This window comes from Fringilla coelebs, assembly GCF_963513975.1.
Source record: "Fringilla coelebs genome assembly, chromosome: 19".
In the NCBI taxonomy this organism is placed as follows: domain Eukaryota; kingdom Metazoa; phylum Chordata; class Aves; order Passeriformes; family Fringillidae; genus Fringilla; species Fringilla coelebs.
In genome coordinates this window covers 2,541,200-2,562,782 of record NC_140045.1, presented here as the reverse complement: position 1 = coordinate 2,562,782, position 21,583 = coordinate 2,541,200, and the positions used below count along the sequence as shown (strand labels likewise).

The 21,583-nt window shown below is 44.9% G+C and overlaps 1 protein-coding gene across 2 annotated transcripts; it reads left to right on the top strand.

Moving 5' to 3' along the window:
- Window positions 1–3,611: 3,611 nt before the first annotated feature.
- PRKAR1A (protein kinase cAMP-dependent type I regulatory subunit alpha) lies at window positions 3,612–20,241 on the top strand. 2 transcript variants are annotated; one of them, XM_084218508.1, is made up of 12 exons: window positions 3,612–3,708; window positions 4,667–4,730; window positions 6,782–6,960; window positions 12,055–12,228; window positions 12,852–12,943; window positions 13,138–13,199; window positions 13,681–13,727; window positions 14,255–14,413; window positions 14,834–14,894; window positions 15,159–15,280; window positions 15,847–15,928; window positions 18,141–20,241. In XM_084218508.1, the coding sequence occupies exons 3-12, from the start codon at window positions 6,784–6,786 to the stop codon at window positions 18,311–18,313; spliced, it is 1,149 nt and encodes a 382-aa protein (XP_084074634.1). In that variant the 5' UTR covers window positions 3,612–3,708; window positions 4,667–4,730; window positions 6,782–6,783; the 3' UTR covers window positions 18,314–20,241. The 2 variants fall into 2 exon arrangements, with proteins under 2 accessions (XP_084074634.1, XP_084074633.1); XM_084218507.1 differs by lacking the exon at window positions 4,667–4,730.
- The last annotated feature ends 1,342 nt before the right edge of the window (window positions 20,242–21,583 follow it).

Here is a 21,583-nt window from a genome sequence, read left to right as displayed (position 1 = left end):
AACCAGGGTATCCTGGCTTTTTTAAAACATGGAGCCTGTGGTTCAGCCAACACAGGAGAGCTGTGTGACAGAGCTCTGCTAATCACAGCCTCCCTCACACTTAGCTAGTCTCAACACTGTCTCAGGAGGTGAAATGTTCCCAGTGTTGCCCCTTGGGTGTTGGGAGCCTTCCAGCTGGGAGCCACGCTGGGAGTCTGAAGGGCTGTGCTGCAGCAGGCACGTCTGGCAGATGGAGATGGATTCCCCCACTGGTCTATCTGTTAGATCTGGCCACTTCGGGGCATTTTTTTCTTGGCACTTGCTTCCTCTGTTTTGAGTCTTAGCAGTCATTTTCTTCTTCAAAGTAACATATGGAAATGGTTTGGGATCTGCCCCTAGCAAACTGGTTCTGCACTGGGGAGTGTTTCACACAGCTGACGTCAGGGAGACCAAAGCCTGCACACACCATCTCTCAAGGTCCACGGGGGTTCTGAGCCCGTGACTCATGCTGGGCTTACAGCAGGAAGTTCAAGCACTGTCTTTCAGGCTCTTTTTGGATCTCATCAATTCCTTGCTCTGTTTCTTTATCACTCTCGTGGGGCAAAGTTACAGATTTTACACTCTAGAACTCACCCAGAGGCTCAGACTCCCTGGCAAACACTGCATTGCTGAGGGACAAGTGTCCTTCTGTCCCTGCCTGCAGGGACACTGAAGTGTCACACTGAAAGCTGTCAACGTCCAGAGTTTGACCTGGAACCCAGACTTCTTCAAATAATCTATCGTTAAAAGAGAATATATTTTTGTGTGTTTGGGTTTCTAATCTATGGATCTTCCTATGAATCCCTGTGTGGTGCTGTGAGCCAAGGTGTGCAGCAGTAAAGAGAGCGTTGTTTTCAGTGCTAGTTAAAGCTTAAACAAAATACAAGGAGCCATGCCCAAAGGATACAGTGTGAACTCAGGAACACCTCATGGTCCACAGAGAGCTCACAGGTTTTAATTCCTGGTTTTCTGATGTAGATTTCAGGGCTGTTTGGGATAATGGCAGCTTCTGTTTGTGGATGAAACCTTTCTGTGCCACTAAAACTTCTTTCCCCATTCACTCCACCCTAAGACAGCACTGCAGTCACTGATCAGGAGTGTTCCAGGTTGTGCTCTGCCCCTTTGAAACCCCATTTTTACCTCATGGGTGATGGGTATGCCTGATTTAACACCTAAATCTGTGTGCGTGTGACAAAACCACTGGCTGCTTCAATCTGCCACTCGTTTGATCCATTTGGTTTCAACCCCAGAGGCTGCTCCAGGACTCTGCTCACAGAACACAGCCCTGAGCTGGGTGGTACCTTCAGTAAAGCCCCTGGCAGTGCAGCTCCTGTGCAGCACCCCAGCTTCCCGCTGCTAATTTGGCTGTCGTTGTTAATCTGGCTGTCACTGACCTTTCAAGCAGCTCTTTCTGTTCCACGCACGCAGCAGGGGTGGGTGACGTCTGTGCTCTTGTTTCCCACCTTGGCTCACACACTCCTTCCCCCTGAGCTCTCCTGTGCTCTCCAGCAGCCACAGCCCTGGGCAGCGGATTGCTCCGTGAGAAACCGATGCACCAAGTAGTTTGAAATCAAAGTTGTGGGAATAGCGCTGACGGTAATGCCAGTTATTTACTCAGGAATGTTTAATTAGATGGTTAAGACCAGGATCTGACTTTAATTCAGACCAGACCAAACAGAACAGGGCTTTGTTTGTTTTTAATTTCCCTTACGTCTCTGGCGGTGTGAGAATTAACACGTGGGGACGTAGGAGCATCAGCTCACGGAAGAAGATTTAACTTTGAGAGATAACCAGTGCTGACTCACTGGGGGAAGCTGTGTCCAGTGGCTTCACAAGACTCCTCCTGGAAGCTGGGTCTGTTCCCCTCCTGGCTCCAGGACTCCAGCAGGGATTGCATCAAGCACAAGGGAATACTTGTTTCCCTAAGAAAGAGGACGTTGCAGAACAGGTTTTACACAGGGGCAGAGCTTTGTTCCAGATGGGATCTATCCCAAAACAGCACCGGGACTTGTCCAAACAAGGATTGAGATGTGACACCAGCAGGCAGCTGGTAAAGAATAAAGGGGAGGTAAAAAGCTGAGAAAGAAACGTGTAGGTGGGAATGCAGATGAATTTTTGTGGTGTTCAGAAACTTCTAGTAGTTTTGAGTTACAGAAAGAACTGTTCTATAACCAGGTGAGCAAGTAATTTGGTATTTCGACGCTGTACTCTGACAGTGTTTCACAAATATAAATTATTTATATTTTTCGTAAAAGTGCCAGCTTTGAGCTTAATGTCAGAAAATCCTCAACCCTGGCTTCTAATTAACCCAGATCAGACAGAAATTATCAAAGAGTTGGGGAACGTGAGCTCAGGGGCTGGACTGGGTCTGTCGGAATTGCAGGTCCAAGATCTACACCCAAGTTATTACCCTTTATTTCTTTAATATAAGAGCTAATAAACAAGAAACCCCTCAGCAGGTAGTTCCTGATGGCTTGTGTGTCACTGCACAAACACCACTATCTTCTTATGTCAAAATATACATGAAACTGTTGCTATTGAGAATAATTGTCACTTTACATTACGTGATTCTCCCATATGGGTTAGGCACAAGTGAGTGCTGGCTGAAATGATGTAACATTAGAGGAAAAAGCTGAGTTTTTTTCTGTGTTGCAAGATCAGCAAATGCACAGTTCAGGGTTCATTTTTAGGGCTCATTTCTCCCCCCACCCCCAAGCCCTGGCTCTGCCCATGCCAGTACAGCCAGGATTTAAAAATAATGCAAATTATTTCTAACAGCTTGGAGTAGACAAAGTGAATGGAGTCAAAGGGCTCATCTCAGTATAAAGACACATGAAATAACTCCCACATGGATTTACATCGATTAGAGTGAAATCTTTGCCAAACTCGAATATCGTTTATTTCCCTTCAAATGTAACAATCTCTGATCTTTTAGCCAGGTCTTTTCCGCAGCCGTGTCGGTGTGGAGTTGATGCCCCGGCGGATCCCACTAACCCCAGGAGAACCCACTCCTCTCGCCATTCCCACTTCCCTCAGGGTTTCCCACTCCTCCCGACCATCCCTACTCCCCTCAAGGGATCCCGCTCCCCTCAAGATTGCCCATTCCTCTCGGCGTTCCCGCTCCCCTCAGGGTTTCCCACTCCCCTCGCCATTCCCGCTCCCCTCAGGGTTTCCCACTCCTCTCGCTGTTCCCTCTCCCCTCACGGAATCCCGCTCCTCTCACCATTCCCACTCCCCTCAGGGGATCCCACTCCTCTCGCCGTTCCCTCTCCCCTCAGGGGATCCCGCTCCTCTCGCCGTTCCCTCTCCCCTCAGGGAATCCCGCTCCTCTCGCCATTCCCGCTCCCCTCAGGGGATCCCGCTCCTCTCGCCATTCCCGCTCCCCTCAGGGGATCCCGCTCCCCTCAGGGAATCCCGCTCCCCTCAGCAGACGCCCACCCCACCCCGTTCCCGCCAGCCCCGCGCGCCTTAAAGCCGCAGGCTCCTCCCGCGCCGCTCCCCGCCCCGTGCCCGCGCCGCGCCCACCGTTGCCCCTTTAAGGTTACCGCGGCGACGGGCCCGGGCGAGAGCGAGGCGCATTGACGTCACGGCGGGCGGGGCCCGTCCGGCCGGTCGGTTTCCGGTGCCGCCGCTGCAGCGAGGCCGCGGCCGGGCCGGGACGGGCGGGGGGTCCCGGCGGAGCCGCCGCAGGTGAGCGGGGCGGGGGCAGCGGCCGAGCGGCCCCGGGGCGGCGGCGGGGCCGGGGGCGGCGAGAACCGCGCGGGACGGGCGCGGAGCGGGAGGCTGCGGCCTTGGGGCGGGGCTGGCCCGGCCCGGCTGAGGGAGCGGGGCCGGGGCCGGGGCTGCGGCCGCGGCTCCGGGGCTGCTGCGGGGGCAGCGGCGCCTTCTCGGGCCGGTGTTCGAGGGGGCCCCGCCGGCTGTAGGGCCGCGCCCGGCGGCGCTTCCGGGCCTTTGGGCCGGTTTGCCCCTGCGGCTCCGTGTTCCCCGCCCCAGGGGTACCGGGTCGGTGCCACCCCGGTGGCCCCGGGTCTGAAGCGGCCGCAGCCCCGCGCTGCGTGAGGGGCTGGGCTGGGCCGGGCTGGGCGGGGCAGCCACGCCTCGGGCAGCTCGGGGAAGCTTTGGGATTGTGCAGAAAAAAAAGGCTTGAAGAAATAAATAGCGGAGTTTTCATTTTGCCCGTGATACCGCATTTCCTGCACCGCTCTTGCCCTTCTCGCGTGTGCCCCTCACGGAGCGCAGTGTGCGGTCGCGGAGCTGCCGGGGCCGCTCAGTTAGCGCTGACCTTCACCGTGCGGGCTGGCGAAACGAAAGGAGTGACTGGAGAACTTCTCGGCGCTCTCTCAGCCCGTGGGAAGGCCACGCTTTGTGTTTATGCAACGCCCAATACACGTGTGTGTGTGTGTGTGTCCTTGAGCGGGGATTAAGTGTGACAATCACGACACCTGGGTGAAGTGTTGGTAATTCCATATTAACTCGAAGCCTTCTGTAATCTCCAGCCGCAGAATTCATAGGGGCACGTTGTTGTGTTGCCTCTGTACCTTGGGTTTTCTTGCTGCTGCCTCAGCAGGATAAAACCCATGATGTGACTTCAGTGACTTGTCATTTCTCAAAATTATTTTGACTGAATCCGTTTTTTCCCTTTCAAAAGCTGATCCCGGGATCAACATATTTTACTGCATATAAATAAGCTGTTGCCACACTCCCTATACCAGGTAACTTTCTTTATATTTCATCCAAAAATGCCCTGAGACATTCTTTCCTGTTTCTTTAACTCTCACAGTGTTAATTTTCTTATGAAAACAATTACATGAAATGTGTGTATACATGTATATGTAAAAAAGGTATTTTAAAATGGTTTTACGACCTTGTGGTGGGCTGAGCCAGGCTAGATGCTAAGCACCCACCAAAACTGCTCCATCACTGCCCTCTTCAACTCAACAACAGAAGGAAAATATAAGGAAAGGTTCCTGGACTGAGATAAGGGAGAGATCACTCACCACTTGCCATCATGGGCAAAAGAGACTCCATTCGGAGAAATTAGTAATAAATTAAACTTGAGTAGGATAATGAGAAATAAAGCCAAATCTTACAAACATCTTCCTAGCCCTCTCCCTTCTTTCCAGCCTTAACTTTATTCCTGATGTTCTCTGCCTCTCCTCAGAGGATGGGGATTGCAGTCAGTTCCTTACACACTGTCTCTGCTGCTCCATCCTGCTCAGGGGAAGATCCTCACACCTTCCCCGTGGGAGAGAGTCCTCCATGGACTTCTCCAATGTGAGTCCTTCCTGCAGGCTGCTCTCCAGCCTGCTTTCCTTTCCATGGTCACAACTCCTGCCAGAAAACCACCCCAGCACAGGATTCCTGGGGGTCACACTCTGTGCATTCCCCTGCTCCAGTGTGGGGTCCTCCACAGGTTTTGGGGGGGGGGGGTCTGTGCTCCCCCATGGACCTCTGGGGGCCGTGGGTGGATCTCTGCTCCCCCGTGGACCTCCGGGGGCTGTGGGTGGATCTGTGCTCCCCATGGACCTCCAGGGGCTGTGGGTGGATCTCTGCTCCCTATGGACCTCCAGGGGCTGTGGGTGGATCTCTGCTCCCCCGTGGACCTCCAGGGGCTGTGGGTGGATCTCTGCTCCCCACAGACCTCCGGGGCCCTGGGTGGATCTCTGCTCCCCCACGGACCTCCGGGGGCTGTGGGTGGATCTCTGCTCCCTGGGCTGTGGGGCACAGCTGCCTAGCCATGGGCTGTATCACAGGCTGCCAGGGAATCCATGTTCCTGCTCTGACCCTGGGGGCTGCAGGGCTGTTTTTCCCATTTATTCTCACTCCTCTATCTGGCTGAAGTAGCCATCTCTCTTCCCTCCTTAGATACATTGTCCCAAAGGCACTGCCACTGTCACTGATGGGCCCAGCCTCTGCCAGTGGCAGTTTCATGTTGGAGCTGACTGGCATTGGCTCTGTTGGACATGGAGGAAGCAGCCAGCAGCTTCTTACAGAACCACCCTGTACCCCAAAATCTGGAGTGGATACCCAGTACTAACTTGAAAGGGGAGAAAAATCTGCCCAAGTGTCATAGGTGAAGTCTTTAGAAAACCTGGCATCCTATCAGATGTTTAAAGCTGTACTCTTCATTATTTACAGTTGAAGAGGTATTTTGGGATCGCAGTGTATCCATGAAATAAGTGATGAGGTATGAGCAGGTTTAAATTACACAGGAGCTTTTTAGGAGCCATGCCTGTAATCCATAACTTCCGTTAGCAAACTCTGCCCTGACATTTTGGCTTTGCCTTCAACCCGAGCATGTTTCACTTCCGAATGCTGGTCGTGCTTGGCCTCTCACATTTCCAGCTCCCACCCACCTCTCTCCTGGCCCTCATCCATCCCCATGACCCCACACAGACCACACAGCTCCTGACAGGAGGAGCCTGCAGTCCTACAAAATCCTCAGTTCAAGCAGCAGGAAGTGCAGGTGGGATCTTACCTGACTTGGAGCACTCACAGAGCTCGAGTTGTTGAAGCTTTCTCAGCTTTTCCTTTTCTGCCTGTGGCTATAGAGCCCCCAGAGTTTTGATTTCTTTTGAGGTGCTTAATAAGTTCCCAGCATTTTCTCTAGCTTAGTTATTGCTCTGGTAGGTAAAGGTGGTTTTTTGCTGTGGTATCAGTAGGATAATGCAGCATAACTTTGTTTTAGGCTGCACCATCTTTGTTCCCAAAGTAATTTCCAGTAGTTGTGTATTATTTAACCTTCTCTTTCTGTTCCCTTCAGCCATGGCAGCTTCCAGCAGCAGCAGCAGCGAGGAGGAGCGGAGCCTTCGGGAGTGTGAGCTTTACATCCAAAAACACAACATCCAGCAGCTGCTGAAGGATTGCATTGTGCAGTTATGCACAGTGAGACCTGAACGACCCATGGGATTCATCAGAGAGTACTTTGAGAGATTGGAGAAGGTAAAAACACGGAATGGGAGGGAAGGGGGGTGGAACAACTTACATTGAAATGTATCTTTGTCATTTAGGGGCTGATCTGCAGATTTGACCAGTTATATTGACTGTTTGAAATTGCAAATGGTGCTTTTGGAAAACAGATCCTGTTTTCCAGTAGTTTGTCCACTTCTGTCACACCAAAGCCTGTAGGACAGACCATAAGGTTACAAGGAGACTTATCCAGCTGGGATGCAGGTGTGATCCCAGCCCAGTGCTTACTCATGGAAGCTGGTACACAGCGTACATGGGTGTGTCTGCAGCTGGAGGACTCTGGAGATTGACCTTGCTGACTGCTGCTGAGGGCATTTGGATTCTTCTATTGATTTCCAGTAATGTGGGCAGAGCACAGAAGTGGTGCCAGTGGTATTACCCAGGCCTAGTTGAAGATAAATGAAGTATTTGCATTGCAGATCTCTGGAAGAGCAAGCTTGTTTCTGCCTTCTCTTGGGAGTCCAGTGTTGCTGTCCCTCTTGTGTTTGCTCTGAGGTCCCTTTGGTGCTTTTGTTGTTGTTGGAAGCATTCTGGGATCTTGGGAATGGAAAGCATTCAGAGCTGAAATAGTGATTTCACGCTCTTCTGACCTGTTAATTTTGTATATTGATCACTAAGCAGGTAGGAAAAGGAGCTGCAGTGGAAATGGGAAATTGAAGACTTGTGCAGAGGAAAGGTTGGATGCAACTGTACTCAGAACATGGAATTAGTAAATATTGCAGCTGTGACCTTGTGCAGCACTTGTTTGCAGGTGCTGCTCTCAGTACTTGTATAAGGCAATTAGATTTTTTTTTTTTGTGAGTTACTAATTGCTGATATAAAGAAAAGGAAATTAACACTGGAGATCATAAATATATCTGATAGAAATTGTATTTTAATGGAAGTATTCAGGATAAATACTAGAAAATGACCAAGGGGTGCAGACTACCTGCTATAACTCTTAATTTCTTTGGGGAACATTTTGCTTATGAAATTAAGAGCTCTGACTTTTTTTGGTTGTGTGCATCAGCAACAAACCAGTGAATAATGAGGTTCTTAAAAATCCCTTCTCCCTGCCTGTGACAATGACTCCTTCCCCTCCCTGGATTCTTGAGTTTTGAGGTACTGCTAGGTTGGGAATTTTAAAGCATCACCACAGGTATCTATAGGCAAAATTTTACCAAGTAAACCACATTTCTGTGCTTAGAATAAATCCTAAACCAATCCATATGTGGGGATGTAAAATGGGATTATTTAGGTACTTTTGTGCAGTGGATTTATGGTCAACATGCAGTATTTGGGAACTTAATTTGTTTTTTAGCAAGATAACAAGTCCAGCTCTGAATTTAATGACATTAATGTTGGAATTGAATAAGTTGATGATTTTATTCTGTTGCACATTGGCTTTCTGTGTACTTGGTCAGCCTACACTGAAGCTGAAAATAAAACTGGTTAGGTAATGTTTTTTCCCCTTAAATTGCTCTCACAATTTTGGTCAGGGTCTTTTCTCATGGTTTCCAAGTGCCCTCTAGTGCAGTTGTTGCTACAGGTGAAACTGGACCGTTTTTTTGTTGCCTCCCAGGGTTTCAAACTTGCTGCAGCTTCCTCTGGGTGGTTTCCCCACTGGGCTGGGCTGGGTTCCCCCAGGTGCTGTGGTACCTGCACAGCTCTCAGGTAACAGAGCAGTGAGCATCCTGTGCTGGGCAGGAAACTCCTGACATCCCTGTCTGGAGAGCACAAATGCTCAGTAACGTTATTAACCAACTCCAGCCCAATCCTCAGCTCTGCTACAGCAAAAATGCCTGAAACTCACTCTGCTTCACCTCCCAAAATCATGTCTTTTACACCTGTAATAAAGCAGAGCAGCTTTTCAATGTGCTTTCTGAATTTTCCTCTCTCTGACTGTATCTCAGCCTGAGGTTTTTCTTAATAAGATTGATTTTTGAAGGAACATCATTGAAGACTGAAGTGAGCTTGCTATTTTCTCTCTCATTCTCTTGACAAGTCATCTCTTCCACTGCACACAAACAGAGCTGATTCACTGTCATGTTATTAAAATATGTTGAAGAAATTTAAACATGCTTTAGAATTTCTGTTCAGAAACATTAAAATTGCTGCCTCCGAGATGGTTACAGCTACTACAGGAATTCAAATGTCCTCCTCTGGGTTATGAAATCTGTTAGATGACTCTAATTACTACTCATTGATTGTATAAATGGTTTTATTTTATCTGTTTGTGGTGTGCTAAGGCCTCTGTTCTCTTTGCTGTGCAAACATGTGTGGTAATAGCAATACCTGCTAAAAGCTGGAATAGCACTCCAGTGCTGGGCTGGGCTGTGTAGTGCTGCTTGAGCTATGGAAATTTAATGTAGAGATCATTATTGCAGCCTGCCAGGTGAGCCCTGGCTGTTGGACATGCCTGTCCTCTGGAATAAGTGCATGCTTGAAATATTGTGTGTGATGCAGTTATGTGCAGATCAGGCTTTACAGAGAGCTGGAATTAGGAAGTGTGATGGGCATGTAGTCACTGCCCCCATTCCCCATCACCTGCCCTGCTCAGATATCTGAATATTTTCCCATTTTCCTAAGTGTTTCTTTTGCAAAACTAGCTAGTTTAGGAGGATATACTGTGCAGTTGTGAATTTATGACAGAGTTTTTTGAAAAATGCTTTTATAGCTTCTGAATGTTTGGGGTTTTTAAAATCTGTTATAAATTAAATACTAATTAACCAGAGGAAGTTGAGACTGCGTCAATGTCTCAATGACAGCAGGTTTTACAGTGTACATAATTCTGAAATTGTGAAGGTCTTCTTCAGTAGCTGATAGACTTAAATCTGAGTATGTGGAGTGTCATCACTTCAGAATTACTTGTAATAATTGAAATGGAATTAAAAAACATTTGTTATTTGTCAGGAAAAACAATGCTTGCAGTTCATGACTGACACTGAAAATTGTGAACTGCCTCATCAGCTGAAGGACCACATCAATGCCTGGATGTAATAAATAGATTATTCCTAAATCTTTCTCAAATCCTGGGAATGTTTCTGCTGATGAGTACAGAGCAAACTGAGTGTCTTTATCCATGATATAAAATTTAAAGTGAGGAGCTTCTAGACTTGAACAAACAGGTTTTCCTCATAAACACTGGCTAGATCCAGAGGTATCTGGGAATAACAACTGCCACCTTTTCTTTAGGTCCTACTGTAATTTTCCTCTGATCTATTGGTTTAATAAATGGGGTTTAGTGTCAGGAATTGTAAATGGTGTCTATTGGAAAGATGAGAGCTGAGATTGTAGGATGTCATGGCACAGGGTTGTCTGGCAGTGTAATATGAATATCTGGAGATTTATAGTTGATACAGTGATGTTTGGATCTGATGATCTTGGAGGTCTTTTTTAATCTCATTCTATGGTTCTATTCTGTGATTTGTCTCAGGGTGAATCTTATTGGTGAATGTGTGTATGGATGATATAGAGTAACTGGTGTATTTTAAATTAATACATTATTTTACCGACATATAACTTGTTTCTGTGTCCATCCCCTACTTACTATTCTAAAAAAAAAAGTTAATATTAAATTTGGGTCAGACTGAAGTTACCGGTTACAATTTTTTATGTTAGTGCAGTTTCCTTCTCCCTGAGTGGGGCATTGCCCTGAGGAGTCTCTTGAAGAGTGTTTTGATAACAACTCCCTCCCTAAATGCTGCTGAAGTGCTTCAGTGTCTGATCACAATATTTAATATTTTATGTGATACTGGAAAAAACCCAGCAGCTGGCGTTCCCTTATTTAAAAAGTGTCTTTTTTAACGGGTTAAGTATTTTGTATGTGAACAAACATGTTCTGTGGTTGATGGTGGGGCACTTTACACCAAACACTTATTACTGCTCAGGCTATTTTTAATTTCATCTCTGTTGAGACTCGTTCCTCTAAAATCAGAGGACAGAAATATATTAAATATTTAAATACATTTTGCTCCCACGGTTGGGAAATGTGGCACCATTTGATCAATGGGCAAAGAGCAGGAAGTGAAACGTGAGGCTGTGGAGCTCCTTGGCTCTGGGAGAGGGGCCATGGAAAGTCCCAGGAATGGGTATCCCATGGCCCTTCCCTCAAGCTGGTGTGGTTATCCAGAGCCTCTGCCCAGCTGGGATCAAGGACACTGGGACAAACCCAGCTTTTACAAGGGCTGGAGCTCTGGGAGAACAGATGAGTCCTTGTTCTTTTACAGAATGTCCCAAACCCGTGTTTCCTAATGCTGGGAAAGTCATTTGAGCTGTTCTGATGTCAATGCTCTGACTCCAGGCTTGGCTGTTTTGTTTTTAATCTGATTTTAGTTGATTGAGGTGAATCTTTCGAAGAATCAAATTTCTGTGTGTCAAGTTAATTAGAATTTGAGTTATTGTAAGTACCCTTCTAGAGTATCACTACAACACAATAAGCAACTGAAGGAAATAAGGAAAACAAGTAACCTTGTGCAAGGTTTGGATGTGGTTTGCATAAAAAAACCCCACTTTGGCCTCCAGCATCCTTCCTCCAGCTCCTTTGAAAGCAGTGTTCATGTTTCTTTCTCCCAAAATAAATGCTGGTTAATGAGTATCAAGTTGGTCCATGACTCAACCTCTTTCAAAAGCTTCTCATGTAGCATGGATTTCTGAGGAATTGCTCCTCTGTCTTTCAACTCCAAAAAGGCTTTAACACCTCGCAGCTGAGGGGAGCAATTGGGGGTTTGCAGTTGGGGAAGTGCCTTCAGCATTTGAGGAATGTCCTCATTGCCTGTTGAATACACTGACAGAAACCAGAATCAACTTGTTCACACCTATAGTCTAATAAATGAAGAATAACTCAATAAAATAAACACCATTGTGATGTGAGTGGTAGGAATGAAAGGCACATCTACCACGTGTTTTGAAAGGCCTTTGATCCGGGATGCTGCAGTCTCCTGTTTGCCTTAATGTGGGAATAATGGTACACAGGAAGCTCCCTGGTGTTGGCAGGCTGGGCTGGAACATGATACATCACTGCTTTTTTTTTTTTTTTTTTTTTCCCTTTGGATTATGTGACACAAACATGTCTTCCTTCCTGTTTAGGAGGAAACAAAGCAGTTGTTGAATCAGCTGAAGTCTGGTTCTCGCTCCGACTCCCGGGAGGACGAGATCTCCCCTCCTCCCCCCCTCAACCCTGTGGTTAAATACCGATCACGACGTGGGGCCATCAGTGCAGAAGTCTACACAGAAGAGGATGCTGCCTCTTATGTTAGAAAGGTGCTCTGACTCTTAAACCTTGCTCCAAATTACACCCACAAACCAAGAGTTTATCTGAACCCACCTTCTATCCGGGGCATTAAATAACACCAAGCTCCTGGAGCCTGTTATGTCCTAATTGCTGTAAAAAGCAGACCTGTGTGTGTGGCTGTTTAACTGGAGGACAGAATAACCCATCATGCAATTAAACCATTCATGCATTACTTAGACCTGTTCCCTTTGAAGTCATGTATATTTAGATGTGCATATATTTAGATATATAGAATGTGCTTCCAGTTATTTGGCAGCTGCAACAACATTTGGCCTAATGGCAGAGCAGGCTTGCTGCTGTTCCCAGGAAAACACAGGTTGAACAGATATTTGTTCTCCTGAAAAAAAAAACTTAAAAACTGAGCATGGAATTATGCTTTTCAGTTGCATAAAATAATACAAGATTATATTTTCCTTGTGTTCAAACTGTCTGTAAACATTTACTATATTTGGGGTTGTATTTATAGTGCTTGAAAGAAAATGGAAAAACTCAGCCAGTGTTTTGTAGCAATTTAAGTTGTTTATTTACCATGGGAATGCAGAAATTTTTCATGGGAAAAATTAACCATTTGCTTTCTCTGATCATCTCCTAGGTTATTCCAAAAGATTATAAAACCATGGCTGCTTTGGCAAAAGCAATTGAGAAGAATGTGCTGTTTACCCATCTTGATGATAATGAGAGGAGGTAGGAGGAAGTCTTGGTGGGGTTAAGGTTTGTGGAAGGACAAAGTTCAGAAGAGTAAATGTGTCACAAATCTTCAGTGACTCTGCAGTGATCAGTAGAACACACAGAGCCCCATGAGCAGTGCTGATGGGTTGGGGGTGCAGATGTGTGGAGTTGTGCAGGTTTTTGTCTGATTTTGGTGTTCTCTCCTTCAGTGACATCTTCGATGCGATGTTCCCCGTCACTTACATCGCAGGAGAGACTGTCATCCAGCAAGGCAAGTGATACTCTTTGCTCTGGGGAGTCATTTGGGGATGGGGAGCTGGCCTAGTGCTCTTAGTTTGTGTTTATTTTTTAATATGAAAGCAGGCTCACTGCAGCCACACAGTTTCTTTTGGTGTTCTCTGAAGCACTTTATACTGGTGTGAGGAGTTGGAGGCACTGGAGGAGGATGAGGCTTCGTTGCAGAGATTATCTGTTGGGAATATTGTCCCTTGATGACTCTGTAGAAATGTTATATCAATTTATGGATCTGATTGGCCTTTCCAGTAGTCCTGGAATTGCTGCTGATCTCCTGGGCACCAGTAGATGTCCCCTTTCATGGGGCTGAGAGGAGTGTGTAATCAGCAAAATGTGACGTTTCCCTCTGCAAACTGTGCAAAAATTTGCCAACCTTGTTGGAGTCTCAACATCAAAGTTGGCAGAAATGCCAGTTCTTTCAGTTTAGCGTATATTCAGTTTTTTTTTCTCTTCTTTAGGTGATGAAGGTGATAACTTCTATGTTGTTGATCAAGGAGAAATGGATGTAAGCATTCCTGGTAGTTTATTAATGATCTGTTCATTCCTAGAAGAAGAATACTCTGATATTTGTAGGCCTCTCCTACAGACCCTGCCTTTAGCAGCTTTGCTCGTTTTAAGTTCTTGCTTATAGAAGTTTGTTTTGCCCCTTTAAGAGCTCAGTCTGGTTGCACAGACTGAGTTTGAAAATGAATTATTTGGACACGATACAGATGTTTTAGGCATGCAGGGTGGAGCTGAGGTGTGGGGCAGGCTTTAAGAGCAACCAGATTTTATTTTCCAGCCCAGCTCATTCATAGCTGACAGACCTTGTTGAGGTGTTGTTTCTCAGAAGTCTTTGTGTGTAGAGTCTGTGCATGAGATGTAGAAGAGAATCCCTTTGTCAACGAAAATTCAAATTGTGCTGGGGTTGGAAGCATTGAAAAAACCCTGAAATTATCAACCTTAGTACGGATGTGAGAATTTCCTTGTACTCCCAAGGGAGTAGAGGGTAGCAGGAAGCTGAGGGATGTCTGACCATGCTCTGCCTTCCAGGTTTACGTGAACAGTGAGTGGGCCACCAGTGTGGGAGAGGGTGGGAGCTTTGGAGAGCTCGCCCTCATCTACGGCACCCCCCGAGCTGCCACCGTCAAAGCCAAGACCAACGTCAAGTTGTGGGGCATTGACAGGGACAGCTACAGAAGGATCCTGATGGCAAGTAGCCCTCAAAACCTGGATTTGTGCTTTGGGGGTTATGTATCCTGGGTGTCTGTCCTTCTGCCTGTCCTTTGCTGGAGTTATTTATTCCAAATCTCTTCAGTCATCAGAAAGCTGATTACTCAACGTGCATCTCTCAGGCACAGGGCAAGGGGGAATCTTGCATTAGTGAGCAAAACAATGCCTGTATTAAACTGAGCTGAGAGTGAAATAAGGCTGCAATAACTGCTGCTGAGTACTTTAGGAATGTTGCTCAACTGGAATATTACTGAGAGAACTCAATTTCAAAACATTTCATCTTGTGGGTTTGGGGTCTGTGAGACAGAACACTGTGTGTCTGGTTCAATTTGTTTATGTCTGGAGTTTTATTTAGAGTAGAAAGAAAACTTACTTTGTGTCCTTTCCTTTTTTTTATAGGGAAATACTTTGAGAAAGAGAAATATGTATGAGAAATTCCTTAGTAAAGTATCTATATTGGGTAAGTGAGCAGATTTTTGTTCTGGAATGGAATCAGTTGCCACATTGTAATGAAGCTGTTACCCAGCATTATGATGATTACAGGCTGTTGTGGTAACTCATCACAACTGCTTCTCTGTATCAATCCAGAATAACTCTAATTCAGGTCTTGATCACTGATGCATAAATGCAGGCAGAAATACACTGACCTCTGTATAAATACAGAGCAAAAGGTGTAATTTGTGCCTTGAAAAGACACTCCAGTAATGAACTCTTAACTCTGCAGAATCTCTGGACAAGTGGGAGCGTCTCACTGTGGCCGATGCCTTGGAACCGGTACAATTTGAGGATGGGCAGAAGATTGTGGTCCAGGGAGAGCCAGGAGATGAGTTCTTCATTATACTGGAGGTAAGCAAGCTCAGAACTTGACTTTTTTTGGTTGTGTCCTTAAGCAAGCACTTGGAGAAGAACAAAACATAAGAATGTACTTCCAGAGAATCACTGAAGAAACATCATCTTGCTGGACATGCAGTAACTTGGATTTAGTTTTGCTGTTTTCAGAAATGATACTTCCAGGAAAAAAGTAACAAGCTTCTGACTGAAAGCAGTTTATTTTTTTGAGAGTAGAGACCTGTTCTAGGTAGCTGGTAATGCCTTACTAGTGTTCTGTCTGGTGGTTTGTGGTTTTTTTCTGTCTTTTTGCTTGTCATACATAATATTTCTGCTGTTCTGAGGAAAACCAGGAAGAAGTCACTGCTGTAGATATGTAAATGTTCAAGATGTTTAATGCCTAGGGAGGAGAGGAGCAGTTGTTCTTGTATAGCAGTTAGGTGAACTGTGCAAGGCCTGTGAAGTGGCTTTTGAACTGAGGCATCCTAACAGTTATTTCTGCAAAGCAGCTGATTCTGTGTGAAATTCAGTGTTTGGAGTGATGCTGGAAATTGCAGTTGTTTGACTGCTGTCATTTATTGAAGGGCACAGCTGCAGTGTTACAGCGCCGGTCAGAAAATGAGGAATTTGTTGAAGTGGGCAGACTGGGACCTTCTGATTACTTTGGTGAGTTATGTTGTGACAACTGTGGCTGCAGACACCACTGTCACCATTTTGTCTGTGCTGTGTCAATGGTGGAGATGAGATGGATTTGCTTAATTACTGTTTTGTGTTTGTGTGGTTGCTCTCAGTGTCGGGTGAGTATCAGAGTCACTTGGCATTCAGGTGTGCACACAGGATGTGATTGTTCCACACTTCTTTACTGTAAAAGATGATTTGGCCTGACCTACCTGCCCTGAGCAGAGCTAAATTTTTAAATGACATTGTTTTCTGCAGGGCTGTGTCCAGTTGAGATTCCTGTGTCTCCAGGGATGGAGATCCCACAGCCTCTCTGGGCAATTTCTTTCTCTGTGTAACCAGCCTTGTTGTGGAGAGGTTTTTTCCTTCGTGCCTGACAAGAATTTCCTGTTCTGCAGCCTGTTGCTTTCTCTCTGTCTTTCCCTGTGCAGCCTGGGTTTGTCTTTGTAGTCACTTATTACACAGCTGAAGACAGCAGTAAGAGAGGAAAATTCCTTCCTTGGCCTTCTGTTCTCCAAGTCAGACAGGCACCTGGTCAGAACCTGCTCTTTAATGGTTAAATACAGCCCTCTCCTTCCCTAAACCCCTAACATTTTTCTCATGCTTTGGGTAGTTCCTCTCTTCCTCTTGCTAAAACCTTTTGGTTGTCCAGGTTTTCAGCTCTGTGGATGATGTAAGCAGCAAATCCTCTGTTGCAAGGCCTGAATTGGTGGACTTGAGTGCATGGGCTCTGCCCAAATGCCTGCTTGGCTCAGGATCTAGGACTAGACTTCATTCCATCTAATTTCATATTTTCTAATAGTTCCCTCTGTGTTCTCTTGAGTTTCCCACTCTAAATATTTTTATCACAGTCATGGTGTTCAGGTGCTGCAGACCTTTCCTTCAGGGGTTTAACTCTCCCTTAGAACCTCCTTATTCCTTAGCAAGCCTCTCTTTTGGAGGCTGCTGAGTTCAGGAGTTTTAATTGGGCACAGAGGAAAAGTTTTCCTCGTTTCTTTGGAACATCCCTTCTGATAATGCAGGCAAAAGTGTTCTCCAAGGAACACCGAGTTCTTTCCTCAGTCCTGAACATGGAAAGAGCTCAAGTCCAAAACCAAGCAAACAAACCTCAGAGTTGCTGCTCTGGTTTCTTCCATGCTTGTTGCAGGAATCTTAGGGGTTGTTTCTCTTGCTGATAACGGGCTTGTTGAAAACTTCCATTTCCAAACACCTTGTTCAGCTGTTGAAACAAAGCTTCTGGCATGTTTGTGCGAAACTTAAGAAATGGGGATCCAGTGGGACTTCAAAATGCTCCATTTTCCCAGCCCCGTGACAAAGTCAGAGTTTTGATTCTGGCCAGCAATGCGTCCAAGGCTTCTGTCTGGTGCATGAATGTTTTATTTGTTTGTTGACTTCAAAACCATGCTCTTGTTGTCCTGAGTTTCCTAGAAACACCAGAATTGAGCAGTACTATTAGAAAAATAACTACTTGTTGGCTAGGAAAATTACGCTGTGAATTGAAACATGACCTTTCCTCAAAGAGACACAGTATTGAAAATGGTATTGAAAATTTTTTAGGCTTTTTTTTCAGAGAGACTTGAATGTGGACAGGCTTTTTAATAACAATCCACAAGTAGGGTTTTTTTTTTTAAACTACCTTCACAGTTGCTTTTAGTGTAATTACTTAGGTACTTCTTCTGAGCCATGCTAAAGCCTGAATTACTTTGCAATTTCAAGTGGAGAAGTGTTGTTATTTGCAGGGAGCTCCATGTCAGGGAGGAATGATGAATCTGCTTCCATGTGCTCAGAAGACTAATTTATTATTTTATGATACTATATTAAAGAATGCTATACTGAACTATACTAAAGAATACAGAAAGGATACAGACAGAATGGTAAAAAGATGATAATGAAAACTCATGACTCTGGGGAGAGTCCTGACACAGCTTGGCCAAAGAGTGAAAACAACTCCCAGCAGAATGCAGTAGAACAATCACCTGTGGGTGAACAATCTCCAAACACATTCCACACGAGCACAGCACAGGAGAAGCAAATGAGATCAGAATTGTTTTCATTTTTCTCTGAGGCTTCTCAGCTTCCCAGGAGAAAAATCCTGGGCGAAGGGATTTTTCAAAAAATGTGAATGCCACAGAGAAGGGTCATTTCTTTGCCTTTTTTTCCCATTGATTGGTAACTGTGTTGCCTGTTTCTGCTGTCCCAGGTGAGATTGCTCTGCTGATGAACCGTCCTCGTGCTGCCACCGTCGTAGCTCGTGGCCCCTTGAAATGTGTGAAGCTGGACCGGCCCCGGTTCGAGCGCGTGCTGGGCCCCTGCTCGGATATCCTCAAGAGGAACATCCAGCAGTACAACAGTTTTGTATCACTGTCTGTCTGAAACCTTCCTCCCTGTCCAAGCCATGCTTCACGAATGCAGACTGCTTCCTTCCCCTTGTGCAGAGCCACATCGCCACTGGCATTTGCAGCTTCCTGTCCGGTTAAAAAAAAGAAAAAGAAAAAAAAAAGAAAAAAAGGAAAAAAAAAAAAATGGAAAAAAAAAACCTGCTTATCATGGCACTGTCATTAATTTAGAGCATATTATTTCTGTGCTCTCTGTCCCATTAAATTAATAGAAAAAGTTCAGTGGAGACGTTTGCTTCTCTCTGTGCACCAGTGTCCAACTCAGGCCAGTGCTCAGTGAGGAAGAGACCTCCTGGCACCACGCCATTGCCATAGAGTGAGGAGGTGACAGTAAAGGGGGGAAAAGAAGTTCTTTTAAAGGTGTTTCTCAAATTATTGGACAGATTTTAAGGCTGTGGTCATTACCTGCTGTATTTCTTTTCACATGAGAGCTACCCTTGTAATTGAGCTTCTTGGGGCTTGGGGTTTTCTGGGTTTCGTTTTCATTTTCTGGGTACTGTAATCCTAGGTTCAGTCGTGAGGCATCAGCTGCTAAGAAAGCCACAGTTGGAATTTACCAGTATAATTGTTCCTGTGTCTGCTGGTTTAAGATTGCTTAGTTCTGTTCCTGTCAAGTGTAAATCAAAAGCTTTCCAGGTTAATAGTTCTGGTGAACTACTTCAGCTGTTGATCCATTTGCTGACTTGCCGCAACTGATCTTTTCCACTTGTTCTTTCTCCAGCCATAGATTTGCCATTTAAAACTCTTCCTGTTCCAAGTGGCAAGAACCAAATGCTCCATGAAATGCCTGGCTGTGGTCTCTAGTACATAGATTGGTGTAAGAATGGTGCAGCTGTCCAGCTGTCCAGTACTGTTTGAGTGCTTAGATTGGTGTAGAAGTTGAAAGCAAACATTTGATTTTCCCTGTGAATTGTTTCGTTAATCCTCAGTTGACTTTTAAAAAATGACCATCAGTTCAAGTGACCCTTTGTTACAAGGGAAAATAAATGCTGAGTGTTTTGGCCAGTATCAGTTGCAGGTGACAAGATTGCTGGTCTGTAGAGCTCCATTATTCTTAGTAGAGAACGTGAGGCAAAAAACCGGAATGTTTGAACTTTCCTGCAACACTCAGTTGTTTTAAGTTTTTAGAGCTGTCAGTTCATCATTTTAAAAATGGTTCACTATAAATCTAGTGCAAAGCCAAAAGGTGAATTCTCTTTTCTTGCTTATGGAATTTCCACCACACTTATTTAATCCTTTTTTTTTCCCCCAAGTTCAATCTGTTGCGGAGTCTTAAATGTATTTCAGTATTTGCCAGCTTTGTGTTCCATTACTCTGTGCTCACCAAGACTTCCCAAAAGTTTTTACTGAATTCCACGGTTCAATAATTGTAGGCAATTTTTAAGGTTTCCTTTAAACTGTAATTTATATCAAGTAGCATAGGTTTGTATTTGGGAGTGACAGCAAGCAGTTTGGCATTTGTTGTGCAACTACTTTAACGATGGAGCCCTGTTTAATTTCCTTTCTGAGGTGGAGTGGATGCAAATCCAATGTTTTCCCAGGCATGGAGAGAATCAGGAAGAATCTGCTAATTCATGCAGAATAATACTGAAGGTATCAAGCCTTTACAAAAGGTTTCAGGGTATTTCTGAAACTGAAATCCCAGGAAGGGGATTGAAATGCTTGTGGTTTGAGTTCTCTATTCAAGAGATGTTGAATAGAGGATTTCTGCCAGAGTCCTTAAGGAATAAGCAAATGCTACCTTTTTTTGGTCTTTGGGATTTTTTTTCTCTTTTTTTTTTTTTTTTTTTGGTAAAACTTTTTTCTTAAGTTTTGACTCTGCAGGTTTTTTTCTTCATATGTGTTTTGTGTTACATTAAAGCACCAAAAACTGTGTAAACCAGTTAGAGCTCCACAAAAAAAATGCACATTTTTTTTATATAAGGCTTTCTAATCAAGTTTCACTACTTCATCTTTTTAGCTTGCTGTTTACTCCCTTTTGTAGTTTTACCTACAAGATTTTAAGATAAATCAGCTAAGTCTGAGTTAAATATTAAACACAGTTATAGCTTTACCTTTGTGTGCAATTTCAATATGTTTGAAACCACAACTGGCATAGTTTTGCCTTAGCTAACATTCAGGGCTTTAGAAGTAATTTTTTGCTAGTCTATCTTCAGCAAATTGATGAAGTCTATTGCCCTAGGAAGCTATAGTCAACCAGAGGACCATTTTTGTATTGTTACCTGACTATAAGTCTGATTTACTGTATGTGCTAATATATTATATTATATTCCTTTTGTTATAGATTGTCCTAATGGCAGGTAAAGCAATAAAATGATTTAAATTCTTAAATGCAATCAGCCTCTTTTATTTTATTCCCTGCCCCTACATCGTGTTTTCCTTTGGCTTTAGAGGATGTGTTATGAATGAGGCAGCAGAAAATAAGCAGCTTAATGGATTAGCTTGGTGTAAACTCCAGAGGGGTGAGTTCAGGTCCTGGCTTCCCCCTGGAGCCTGGGGAGGGCTCAGCCTCCACGTGCCAGCCTGGGAATTCCTCTGCACTTGGACCTGTGTCCTGTTTGGCTCCTGGCAACTTTGATCCCTCCCAAGGTGTTCATTCCCAGCCCAGCCATGATTTTTGGATTTTTGAGTTGGCTGTTCCCATCTCTGCAACCCCTTAATGAGCATGTGATGGATAATCATGAAGAAATTGTGGTGGGAAATGGAAAAGGGGGATTTTCAACTGTGATGAAGCAGGAAAATAATTTGAAGAGCGACCTGAAGCAGCTCAGACTTGGATGTGTTTTACAGCCAGCTCCAAGAAAGCTGAGGCACCCAGCTTTGAAGGTCCAGTAAAAATGTATCTGTTATGTAAAGGAGAATAAAAGTGAGAAGAACCCTGTACCAACCATTTAAATATCCATGGGTTACTTTCCTTTACCTGCCCTCCCTTTCCCAATCCCCTCCACTGAAAAAACAGGCTGAAAACAGAATTAAAGTGAAACTTTAAATTCTCCACTTCCAGCCTTATAACTATAAGTACACACTTTATAATTGCAACTTAAATTTAAGCTTATCTTCTATTGCCATGTGCTTCCTGTTGAAGCAGCAGTCACCATTCCATGGCAAAAGATTGAATTAATTCTGGGTTTGACTTGTGTGGGGAGAGCACAAAAAGTCACCGGTAGAGGGAGATAAAACTTTGGGAATTCACTGTTCTGGACAGAAATAACCAACAGAGCAAACGTGCTGAGAGGGAGTCAAATCC

Coding starts and splice junctions, on each gene's coding strand:
- PRKAR1A (XM_084218507.1), top strand. CDS start 6,784: ATGGCAGCTTCCAGCAGCAGCAGCAGCGAGGAGGAGCGGAGCCTTCGG. Junction 13,200..13,680: donor AGAGACTGTCATCCAGCAAG/GCAAGTGATACT, acceptor TCTCTTCTTTAG/GTGATGAAGGTGATAACTTC. Junction 14,895..15,158: donor TAGTAAAGTATCTATATTGG/GTAAGTGAGCAG, acceptor TTAACTCTGCAG/AATCTCTGGACAAGTGGGAG.